Genomic DNA, 12,941 nt, shown 5'->3' with positions numbered 1-12,941 from the left:
ACAAACGAACAAAAAACACTGAATTTAGGCCTCCAGATTTCCTACAGATTAAGAATAAATAAGCCATCATGTATGAGAGTCAATTTATGAGACTCAGAAAGACTTCAAGTTTTGGAATTACCAGATATAAAATACAAAATAACTATGTATAAAATGTTTACAGATGTAAAAGACAAAAACTAATATATCAAGCAATAGAAGACTATTGGAAATGATCAAGCAGATTTTAAAAGGAATCAAATAGAAGAGCTAGAAATGTAAAATAGAATGATCAAAAATTTAAAATTGATTACATAGGAGACTAGACACAACTTAAGAGAGAATTGAGGAGGAGATGGGGCAAGATGGTGGCATAGAGAGGTGTGGAATTTAGTTAGTTCCCTAGAGCAACTAGTAAACAGTCAGGAACAACTAATAAATAGCCTGGAACAACTGGGGGACAACTGTGACTGGACACACATCGTACACCAGTGTGGAATGGGTGGAAAGGCTGAGATTCCAGCATAGAACTATAAGTAAAGCTCCCCAAACACCCACTCCCCACTAGCACAGCAGGCTGAATTGGAACACTCCCCTGTGGGTAAAAGAAACAATCTCTGCTGGGAGCTAGGGAAGGTAGCTCAACTAAGCTCCAATTGCAGTTTTAATTAATAAATTTAGACTGGTGAATACAAGCTACAAGCACAGATAAACCCAGAGCAAGCAGGAGAGGAACCCTGAGGTCTCTCCTGGCAGAGCAGAAGTGGGGCTGAAGGAAAAAAAAATAGTAATAAATAAATAAAAACAAAATCTTTTGGATTCAGCTGAGCTTAATACTGGAAAAGGGTTGGGTTCCAAGAAAAGGGGGTACCAACTCTGGTTGACTGGCAAAATGGGGGTCTGGGGGCTGACTCTGAAAGGGGGATTTATTTCTTTTTTCTTTTTTCTTTTTTCTTTTTTTTTTCTCTCATTCTGAGTAGCTCATTAGAGAAAGCTTGGGCATTTTCAATCATCAGTGCTGACCCAGGTAAGAGTGGAGTTAAGAAAGTTAGAGAGACAAAGGAGTCAAGTGAAGGAGAAAATTCCCTAAAGGGCATATCTTCCCTAAGAAAAGGGGGGTGGGGCCCAGCTTAAGTGGCTGTCCTCCCTCAGAGAATTCAGACCCCAGTGCCTGAGAAAAATAAAAAAGAAGAAGAAGAAGAAGAAAATGAAACAGCTTAAGCTTGGTTTCTGGCTCACCCTCAGCCCCTAGCAGGGACAGGGTCTGCTAAGAATGAAAGCCCCTCTCCTCTACACCAGTGGGGAGCTGTGGGCTGACAAGCACCACCTGCTGAGCAGGATAGGAAAAGCACAGAGTATAGAGGCCTCACAGGAAAGTCTGACAATCTGCTGGGCCTCATCCCCAGAGAAATTTGATACCAATTATACCATCCTCCTGAGACCTGGAAGTCTGGTCTGGAAAAATCTGATTGGGGTAATCAAGGAAACCAGATGCCTAGACAACAAATAATTGAGTCACACTAGGAAAAATGAAGATATGGCTCAGTCAAAGGAAGAAACTTACACTTCAAATGAGATACAGGAGTTGAAACAACTAATTAAAGATCTTCAGACAAATACACTAAATCAATTCAAAAATTTAAATCAGCGAGTTGAGGGAAGATATGGCAAAAGAGGTGAAGGATATAAAGAAGACATTGGGCAAACATAAGGAAGAACTCAAAAGTTTGAAAAACCAATTGGCAGAACTTATGAAGGAATGAAAGGCAAAACAGAAGAGGTGAAAAACACAATGGAGACATACAACAGTGTTTTGAAGAGGCAGAAGAAAGGTTTCATGAACTAGAGGATAGGACATTGGAAATCCTACACACAAAAGAACAGATAGGAAAAAGAATGGAAAAATGTGAGCAGGGTCTCAGGAAACTGAAGGGCAACATGAAGCACAATATACATGTCATGTGTGTCCCAGAAGGAGAAGAGAAGGGAAAGGAGACAGAAAGAATAATGGAAGAAATAATCACTGAAAGTTTTCCATCACTTATGAAAGTCATAAAATTACAGATCCAAGAAGTGCAACATACCTCAAACAGAATAGATCTGAATAGATCTACTCCAAGACACTTAATAATCAGATTATCAAATGTCAAAGACAAAGAGAGAATTCTGAAAGCAGCAGAAGAAAAGTGATCCATCACATAAAAGGGAGGCTCGATAAGGTCGTGCAGATTTCTCAGTAGAAACCATGGAGACAAGAGGCAATGGTATGATACATTTAAGATACTGAAGGAGAAAAACTGCCAACCAAGAATTCTCTATCTGGCAAAACTGTCTTTCAAAAATGGAGAGTTTAAAATATTCTCAGACACTGAGAGAGTTTGTGAACAAGATACCCACTCTACAGGAAATACAAAAGGGAGTACTACAGTCAGATGAGAAAAGACAGGAGAGAGAAGCTTAGAGAAGAGTGTAGAAATGAAGACTATCAGTAAGGATAAAAAGAGAAAGACAGGGGGAAAAATGACATATAAAATCCAAAAGACAAAAGACAATAGACATTATGTTGAGTGAAATTAGCCAGAAACAAAAGGACAGATACAGTATGTCTCAATAATGTGAACTAACACTGATGTGCAATTTTTGAGAGTTAAAAGTTGAGAACACAAATTATCAGGGGATAGAAAGAGGTTAGAGATTGGGCATTTGATGCTGAAGGAGTACAGAAGGTTCAACAGGATTGATTGTATAGATCCAGAAATGGGTAGCACAATACTGTGTCTATGCGACACCTGAGACTCAGAGCCATACAGCAACTGTTTGGGAAGCTGAAAAAGAGATCAGACTTCAATTAGAGTATGAACAAAATGGGCTTGGTTGGGACTAAGGTAAATTGAACTGAAGGGTGGAAGATTATGTTGACTGTGTTTTGGAGCTTTAGCTTCCATGTGGGACTGAGGGAGGAGATGTTTATTTGGTGCAAGGCACAAAATATAGACTATATAATTTAACTTGTATGGTTAGTTTGTTCGGACATCGTGATTGCATGGAACCTTGATTAGGGGTTGAGATCTGGTTGGTTTGTGTGGGTTGGCATGAGGCCCCCATGCATCCCATTATGAAGACTGTTACTGCAAAAGGAGAGGCTAAGCCTACTTACAATTGTGCCTAAGAGTCTTCCCCAGAGAACTTCTTTTGTTGCTTGGATGTGGCCTCTCTCTAGGCCAACTCTATGGGTAGGCTTGCTGCCCTCTCCCTTGTATATAACATGATTCCCAAGGGTGTGGGGGTCTCCCTGGCAGCAGGAGACATGGCTCCCAGGGATGGGCCTGGACCCAGCATTGTAGGATTGAGGGGGCCTTCTGGACTGGGGGTGGAGGGAGGAGAAGTGGGGCAGAGTAAAGTTTCAGTGGCTGAGAGACTTTGGGTAGAGTCGAGGGGTTATTCTGAAGGTTGTTCTTATGCATTGTATAGATATCCCTTTTTGGTTTTTAGGGTGTTGGAGTGGCTTGGGGGAGGTGCCTGAAACTATTGAGCTGTGGCCCAGTGTCCTTGGTTCTTGGGGATAATCATATAATTATGTAGCTTACACAGTGTGACTGTGTGGTTGTGGAAACCTTGTGGCTCACACTCCCTGTGCCTGGTATATGGACAGATGAGTAGGAAAGTGGGGACAAAAAGTAAATGAATGGCGGGGGGTGGGGAGGATGGGTGTAGAATGTTTTGGGTGTTCTTTTTTACTCTTATTTTTTGGAGTAATAATGGTGTTCAGAGGTTGATTGTGGTGATGAATGCACAGCTGTGTGATGATACTGTGGGTGGTTGGTTGTGTACTTTGGATGATTGTATGGTATGTGAATGGGATTGCATTAAAAAGCAATTCATTGGGAAAAGAAAATGTAGCAGGTCTGGTTAAGACCAGGGCGAGCCAGGCCAAAGGGTAAAGGTTGAAACTGATTGTGTTTTAAAACTTCAACTTCCATATGAGACCAAGGGAATAGATATCTATTTGGTACAGGATCTAAATTTTCTAAATGGTACAACTCTACAGTCGATTTGTTCAAATACCACAATTGCATAGAACTTTGAATAGGAAGTGAGATACGGTAAGTTAGTATAGGCTGGAGTGAAATAGTGACACATCCCAGAGTAATTTGGGCAGATAATAAAAAATATATTTACAGCCTCCCCCTCCCCAGCCCCGAGGATCTGGGGGAAGGTGCAGATGTGTTGGACATCCTCACCTGGACTGGTGTTGATGTTGTCACAAACACTGGGACTGGCGGTTTGATGTGCTGAGCCCTCAAGCATGGGACTTGCCCTTATGAAGCTCATTACCACAAAGGAGACTCTAAACTAGCATGTAATTGTGCCTAAGAGTCTCCCCCTGAGTACCTCTTTGTTGCTCAGATGTGGCCCTCTCTCTCTCTAACTGAGCCATCTCGACAGGTGAACTCGCTGCCCTCCCCCCTATGTGGGACCCGACTCCCAGGGGTGTAAATCTCCCTGGCAATGCAGAATATGACTCCCAGGGATGAATGTGGACCCGGCATCATGGGACTGAGAGTATCTTCTTGACCAAAAGGGGAATGCAAAATGAGATGAAATAGTTTCAGTGGCTGAGAGATTTCAAATGGAGTCGAGAGGTCACTCTGGTGGACATTCTTATGCACTATATAGATAACACCTCTTAGGTTTTAATGTATTGGAATAGCTAGAAGTAAATACCTGAAACTACCAAACTCCAACCCAGCAGTCTGGACTCCTGAAGACAATTATATAATAATGTAGATTACAAGGGGTGACAGTGTGATTGTGAAGACCTTGTGGATCACACCCCCTTTATCTAGTGTATGGATGAGTAGGAAAATGGGGATAAAAACTAAAGGACAAACGGGGTGGGATGGGGGGATGATTTGGGTGTTCTTTTTTCACTTTTATTTTTTATTCTTATTCTGTTTCTTTCTGATGTAAGGAAAATGTTCAGAGATAGATTGTGGTGATGAACGCATAACTATGTTATCATACTATGGACAGTGGATTGTATACCATGGATGATTGTATGGTGTGTGAATGTATTTCAATAAAACTGAATTTAATTTAAAAAAAAAAAGCAATTCTTTGGGAAAAAAAGAAAGAGAATTTATGAACTGAAAGATAAATATGAAGGAAGTTTTCAGAATAGAATACAGAGAGACAAAAAGCTAGAAAATTTAGAAGATAAGTTAAGAAATATGGAGGTTTAATAAGGAGTCTAAATTTTTTGTCATTTGACTGCTGACAGCTTTTAAGCTCACTCCTCCCTCCTTCCCTATGCCCCACATCTGGGCAAGTTGATAAGAAAGTTTGGGTGCTTTCTCCTTTCCTGTTGGCAGGAGATTCAAGCCACACAAGCCCTGCCTGTATGTGGGAACCCTTAGCCCCACCCTATTACTTAAAAACAATAAAACCCAAGCCAATCTCCTTTCCTTGTTTTCTCAATCTATTTCTGACCTGCTTGGGAGGCCTTCCTTGCTCAGTCTAGAAAGCCTCAATTATGTAACACTTTCACTATTTGCAGATGACATGATATATATTTAGAAATTCCCCCCAAAACTACAACAAAGCTACCAGAGCAAATAAATGAGTTCAGCAAAGTGGTGAGACACAAGATCAACATGCAAAAATCAGTAGTGTTTCTATACATTAGTAATGAGCTATCCAAAGAAGAAATCAAGAAAAAATTCTATTAACAAGAGCAACTAAAATAGTTAAATATTTAGGAATAAATTTAACCAAGGATGTCAAGGAACTGTACACAGAAAACTACAAAACATTGCTAAGAGAAATCAAAGAAGACCTAAATAAATGGAAGGACTTACCATGTTCATGGATAGAAGGCAAAATGTCATTAAGATGTCATTTCTACCCAAATTGCTCTACAGATTTGATTCAAAGCCAATCAAAATTCCAACAGCCCAATTTTCCAATTATCAAATTTATTTGAAGTGGCTTCAATAGACAAAAACATTTTGAAATAGTAGAATTAAGTGAGAAGACTCACACTTTCTGACTTTAAAGCATATTATAAAGCTGCAGTGGTCAAAACAGCATTGTACTGGCATAAAGAGAGATATATTGATCAATGAAATTGAATTGAGAGTTCAGAAATAGACCCTCAGATCTATGGTCAATATGTTTTTGTTTTGTTTTGCTTTGTTTTGTTTTGTTTTAAAAAAGGGTAGAATTAATATTTTATTGTCATTTATAATCAGATGGCAGTTGGGTATATAGTCTTCATATGTGATCTTTCTTTTTTGTAAATAAAAAAAATTACAAGATAAATTTTAAACAGCTGACAGCTGGTTATGTTTTCAGAAATCATGATTAGCTTAATTCATTAATGGTGGCTTCAAGCTTTTCCTTATTAGTGCCAGAAAATTCACCCACCTTTTGTCCCTTTTTATAAAACTGAAATGTTGGCATGCATTTGACTTCACAATCTGCAGCAACATCCTGACAGTCATCCACATCTACTTCAAGGAACACCACCTTGCTATACTTTTCAGAGAGGGAATAGAAAAAAGGCTTGATTATTTTGCAAGGCCCACACCATGTGGCTGAGAAATCAATTACTACATGTTTATCTTCAGCATCCTCCAAGGCTGACTTAAAATCTTCCTTGCTTTCGATCTGCCGCACCATTTTGGCTGCTGGGTGCGTTCTGACGAGCAACCGTAGAAAAGGCTGAAAACCCAAAAAGCGTGACAGAGGCTGGGACAATATGTTTTTGACAAGGCTCTCAAATCCACTCAGCTGGGACAGAACAGTCTCTTCCATAAATTGTGCTGGGAGAATTGGATATCCATATCTGAAGGAATGAAAGAGGACCCCTATCTCACACCCAATACAAAAGTTAACTCAAATGGATCAAAGACTTAAATATAAGAGCCAGTACCATAATAATTCCTAGAAGAAAATGTAAGGAAGCATTTTCAAGATCTAGTGATATGTGGTAGTTTTCTACCACCCAAAGCACAAGCAACAAAAAAATAGATATATGGTACCTCCTCAAAATTGAATACTTCTGTGCTTCAAAGGACTTTGTCAAAGGGTGAAAAGGCAGCTGACTCAATGGGAGAAAGTATTTAGAAACCACGTATCTGCTAAGGATTTCATATCCAGATTATATACAAAGAAATCCTAAAACTCAGCAAAAAAAGACAAACAACCAAATTAAAAAGTAAGCCAAAGACTTAAATAGACATTTCTCCAAAGAAGATACACAAATGGCTAACAAGCACATGAAAAGATGCTCATCTTCTCTAACCAATAAGGAAATGTAGACCAAAAGCATAATGAGATATTTATTTCATACTTAATAAAATGGCCACTGTTAAACAAACAGGAAACTACACATCCTTGAAGAGGATGTGGAGAAATAGGAATATTTATTCACTGCTGGTGGGAATGTAAAATGGTACAGCCAATGTGGAGGATGGTTTGGCATTTCCTCAGATAGGTAAGTTTTCCAGTTTTCTAAGGCTGTCATTATGCAAAATACCAGAAATGTATTGGCTTTTATAAAGGGGATTTATTAGGTTACAAATTTACAGTTCTAAGGCCATAAAAGTGTCCAAATTAAGCATGAATAAGAGCAGCCTTCACTGAAGAATGGCCGATGGCATCTGAAACACCTCTATTAGCTGGGAAGGCATGTGGCTGGCATCTGCTGGTCCTTTGCTCCTGGGTTCTGGTTTCAAATGGCTTTCTCCAAAATGTCTCTGGGTTCTGTCTCTCTCAGCTTCTTCAGCTCCTGTACATCTAAGCATCTAGGGTTCCTCTCTTAGCTACTCTGAGGCAAACTTTGGGCTTCATCTCTTGGCTTAGCATCTCCAAACATCCTTCTGTCTGCATCTCCCAGCATGTCCAAGCATCTGGGTCTGTGTTGGCTCTTAGCTTCTCCTGCACACAAGCTCTGAATTACATATCTTAGCTTCTCTCCAAAATGTCTCTCTCAGTTTCTCTGAGCTCCTTCTCTCCATGAGCTCTTTGAAAGGACTCCAGTGAACTAATTACTGGATGAGTGGGGTGAACCTCCATGGAAATGATCTAATCAAAAGGTCTCACCTACAGTTGGGTGGGTTACATCTCCATGTAAACAACCTAATTAAAAGTTTTCACCCTAATCAAGAGATTACTAAGTTTGCCCCCACAAGATTGCATTAAAGAATGTGGCTTTTGTGGGGGATATAATAGATTCAAACCCTCACAGTAAGTATAGAGTTGTCTTACAATTCAGTACTCCTGCTACTCGGTATATACTCAGAAGAACTGAAAGCAGGGATGTGAACAGACATTTGCACATTGATGTTTTTAATGGCATTATTCACAATTGCCAAAAGATGGAAACAATCCAAGTGTCCTTCAACTGATGAGTGGATAAGCAAAATGCAGTATATACGTATGAAGGAATATCACTCAGCAGTAAGAAGAAATGAAGTCCTGAAGCATGCAATGATGTGGATGAACCTTGAGGACATGTATATTAAATATTTTCACTCTGTCCTTATGTTCTTTTTTTTTCTTAGAAAAGTTGTGTGTTTACAGAACAAACATGCATAAAATACAGGAGCCCCATACACCGACCGACCACAAACACCTTGCATTCATGTGGAACATTTGTTACAATTCATGATAGCACTTTTTTATAATTATACTTTTTAAAAACAGTGACAATTTTTTAAAAACTTTAACATTTGTTGAGATTCTTCTTCAGGCGTAAGGAAAATGATCCCATGGAGTAACAGAAATACAGGAAGGAAAGAAGATAAAAAGAAAGAGTAAATACGTAGAAAAACATAAATGAACATCAACTATACAAAAGCAAAATGATTTCTGGGGTTTGAAATATCTGTATACATATGCCTCACCCATATTTCTTGGGTCTTAACATTTCGTTGCAAGTCAGCATAATTCTGACTACTGGTACCTGCATCTCTTTGCCTGAAAGTCTTCTTCAAAGCTACAGAAGGATTAAAACAGGGAATTAATACTCTTCAGGAGCAGTCCTCAACTTGACTGATGGAAGGTAGTGTGTATATACCCCAGCCTCCTTATCCTACAAATAGAATAACTCTATTATACGCTGTTTCTCAGAGTTGCTCTATAGGACTAAGCTCCAGTTACAGACAGTGGTAGATAGTATGAAAATACACTCTATTACCTTCCTTCTCTTTTGTGTCTTACTTCCCTATTCTTCTACTGGTATTTCCTGAACCTCCTAAATAAACTAATTATACATGTTTCATTTTCCTAGGGTCTATATAATTTGTAGAACCCAATCTAAGATAGTGGGTACCAAATATTATCCTAGGTAGCAAGTACTCATGTTGGTATTCTGGAATTCAATCACTTTCGACCAAATGTGAAGTACTCAATTTCTGGTATTAAGTGAGGTAGTGATAACCCATGAGAGGATACAGCATCATAATCACTAAGATTCTCAACCGTGGTCAATTAATATGTGATGCTTGCAGAACGGAGAGTACTGACTTATACAGTATTTCTAACATTTGAGAGATATGAATATTATTAGGATGGTAGAATTGGTTAGTAGTTTCTAAATGCCACTGATGCACTGAAGGAAGAAAATGATACCTGAAGTAAGTTGACTGTCAACTTATGGCATGTTATGAAATCCATAAAAGCTCTATGGCAGTTCTTAAAGATTCTCCCATATCTTGCAGGACAGATTGTGCCAAAAATCAAGTACTGGACCTTACTACAAGTATAGAAAAATGAAAAAGAAATCTGGATTCACATCTCCTTCAAGGTTCATATGCTAGTCAGGGAGCAATAGGAAAGGAGTACGACTTTGAGACTTAAGATGGGAACATCTAGGAGGGTGTACTTGAGAATCTTGAATCTTCATATTCTCCTGAACCTTCTAGGAGTGTTTGTAAATAAAATTTCATTTTAAAATGGCCTGCTGTAGAACATACTAGAGGATATCCTCCACTTTTCTGGAGACAAAGCAGAGGCTTTATTTGAGGTGGGTGACTTGTAAAATGATACTTTCTCTCCTACAGATTCTGCACCCCCTTTATCTCATTGCTTTGAGATGATAGTGATACCAGAAGAACCAAAACACCATCATGGTTCCACTGCTGCTGTTGGGGCTTATGCAGGAAAGGTGATAAAGTCCTGGTGCAAGTCAATCTCACAGGTGGTTAATGAACCACCCAGTGTACATTTCCCCAGACCCTGAGTTCATAATTAGTGTGGATTTACTTACTAACTTGCAAAAACCTTCATCTTTATTTCCTAACTTGTGGGGTAAGATCAATATTAGCAGGAAAGGCCAAGGGGAAGCCCCTGAAACTGTCTCCACCCACAGCCAAGATAATAAATCAAAATCAACACCACATCCATGGTGGAATGGAAGATACCAATGACATCCTCAAAGACATCACGGATGCAGAGGTGATTTACCCATTATACACCTATTTAATTCATTCGCCTGTTCCCTTTAAATAAAACAGATGAATCAAGGTGAGTGACAGTGAACTATATAATAAATTTAAAAATGTGATAATCCCAATCACAGCAGCTAGTGTTTTTATTAGAACAGATCAAATCTACCTCTAGCATTTGATATGTGCTGCTGACCTGCTGAATGCATTATTTTTCAATGCCTATTAAGAAAGGGAATGAAAAGCATTCTAATTTACTTGGAATACACACTAATACATCATGGTCTTGCCCCAGGGGTAACAGATGTGATGAGCCTTATGATTGTTCCACATTCCTACCTGGAGGAAGTTTCCAGACCAGGGCCTTGGAAGGGAGAACCTAAACACAGCACAGTGATCTTGCTGAGCTGAGAAGACAGAAGACAAGGTTAAAGAGGCTGAGGTGACTGAAATTTTTTGGTATAGTAGTGGAGAAGAGAAAGTTATGTAAAGAAAGTGTTTGAGAAATCTGTATAATGGGCCCCTGATTCTTTGGTTGTACTGAGCTGCATGTGTGTAGGATGAGATTCCACAAGGTCAGGCAAAGAACATCTACTTGTGAAAGAATACATACTGGGAAATTATGAACTGAACAATTATGGATCCTGCACAGGACTGGAAGATGTTAAAGTTCTGAGTAGCCACACGAGAAAATCCTTGTTGAGCATGGGACATTCACTGGAAATGCAAGAAAGGCCAGGACTTAGTTCTGAAGTAGCGCTAGAGTAGTAGCTATGCTAGACATGTCCTAACAAAGCTTAAAAACAAGTTGAAAGGTTCAAGCTGATCCTTAAGTAAATTAACTGCTTGCCAGAACAAATCCCATAACTTTTTAAAGGAATACAACGAAATCCAAATGCTCAACAATGAAACATCTTCAGTGTCCAGTGAAGAAGAAACATGAAATCGAGATAAAAACCAGTCAAACGTAACAAATCCAGAAATGACAAGGATGGTGGAATTTGCAGACAAGGACTTTGAAATAGCTATTATAACTGTGTTCATGTGTTTAAAGAAAAACATGAACACAATGAGGAGAAATGAAACTATTATTAAAAGAACCAAATGGAATGCATAGAGCTGAAAAATATAATGTAAAATCACTTGATGGGCTTCACAGAATATAAAATTCTGTAGAAAAAAAGATCATTGAACTTAAAGGGCTATAAAAACCACTGAAACTGAGTCACACAGAGATAAAAGGTTGGGAAAAAAATGAACAGAGCCTCATTGATTGATGGGATAATACCAAGTCTGGTCAGAAACCCAGAATGAGAGAAGTGAGGGAAATGGGGGTGGGGAGAGGGAGTTAGAGAACATTTGAAGAAATAATGACAGAAAATTTTGCAGGTTTGATGGAGAATAACTTACTTATCCTGGAAACTCAATGAACCTCAAACAGTGTATTAGTCAGGGTTCTCTAAGGAAATGGATCAGCAGGATATATATATTTAAATATACATTAAATATTATGAGATTTTTATAAGATTGGGCTCACGTAACTACAAAATAACCATAACTAACATCAAATTTAATGGTGAAAGACTGAATGCTTTCCCTCTGATACGGGAAACAAGGCAAGAATGTCTATTTTTCACCATTCTTTTTCAACATAGTACTGAAAGTCCTAGTGAATGCAGTAAAGATAAAAAAAAAAAAAAAGGCATTCAGATTGTAAAGGAAGAAAAAAACTAGACCTATTTGCAGATGGCATGACTATCTACATAGAAAATCCCAAGAAATCTCCAAAACAGCTCCTAGGACTAAGTGAGTTTATCAAGGTTTCAAGATAAAAAATTTATATACAAAATTGTATTTTTATATAGTAAAATTTTATTTTTTAAAAATTACCATGTATAATGTCAAAAAGTGTTTAGATATAACTGTGCAGGATCTATATGCTAGAAACTACAAAATGCTGATGAAAGAGATCAAAGATCTAAATAAATGGAAAGACATACTGTGATCATGGATTGGAAGACTCAATAGTTTAGGATGTCAGTTCTCCCCAATTGATGCATAAGTTTCATGCAATTTCTATCAACATCCCAATAAGAGTGTTTTGTATATAGAGAGAAGCTTATTCTAAAATTTATGTGGAAACACCCCAAATGTCCTTCAACAGGTGAATGGATAAACAATCCATGGGGCATTCACAGAATGGAATACTACTCAACAATAAAAAGGAATGAACTATTGATAAATACAACATGATTAAATCTCAAATGCATTATGCTAAGTGAAAAAAACAGTATAACAGTGTTACATACTATATCATTTCCATTTATATGACATTCTTGAAAAGGCAAAAATATAGGAACAAAAATATAGAATCAGTGATTGCCAGGAGTTCGGATTAAGAAGAGGGTCTGCATACAAAGTGGGCAACAGCACTAGGATATTCTTAGGGTGTTGAATTATTTTGTATCCTGTGTATGGTTATGGTTACAAGAATCCATGCATGTGGAAAAA

At 38.3% G+C, this 12,941-nt stretch overlaps 2 protein-coding genes across 2 annotated transcripts in view; one reads left to right on the top strand and one right to left on the bottom strand.

The window, feature by feature from the left end:
- DNAH14 (dynein axonemal heavy chain 14) overlaps positions 1 to 12,941 on the top strand; it is a 426,387-nt gene that overhangs the window by 215,378 nt on the left and 198,068 nt on the right. The gene's annotated exons all lie outside the window — the stretch shown is intronic.
- LOC119524315 (thioredoxin-like) lies at positions 6,342 to 6,660 on the bottom strand. The gene has a single exon (XM_037822927.1). It carries the CDS (start codon positions 6,658 to 6,660, stop codon positions 6,343 to 6,345), a length of 318 nt encoding a protein of 105 aa, XP_037678855.1. The 3' UTR covers position 6,342.

The sequence above is a fragment of the Choloepus didactylus genome, chromosome 2, assembly GCF_015220235.1.
Source record: "Choloepus didactylus isolate mChoDid1 chromosome 2, mChoDid1.pri, whole genome shotgun sequence".
NCBI lineage: Eukaryota > Metazoa > Chordata > Mammalia > Pilosa > Megalonychidae > Choloepus > Choloepus didactylus.
The sequence above is the reverse complement of the archived record's forward strand: the minus strand, read 5'-3'. Positions and strand labels throughout refer to the sequence as shown.

What these genes read in the sequence shown, in the direction of transcription:
- LOC119524315 (XM_037822927.1), bottom strand. Translation starts at nt 6,660, where the DNA reads ATGGTGCGGCAGATCGAAAGCAAGGAAGATTTTAAGTCAGCCTTGGAG.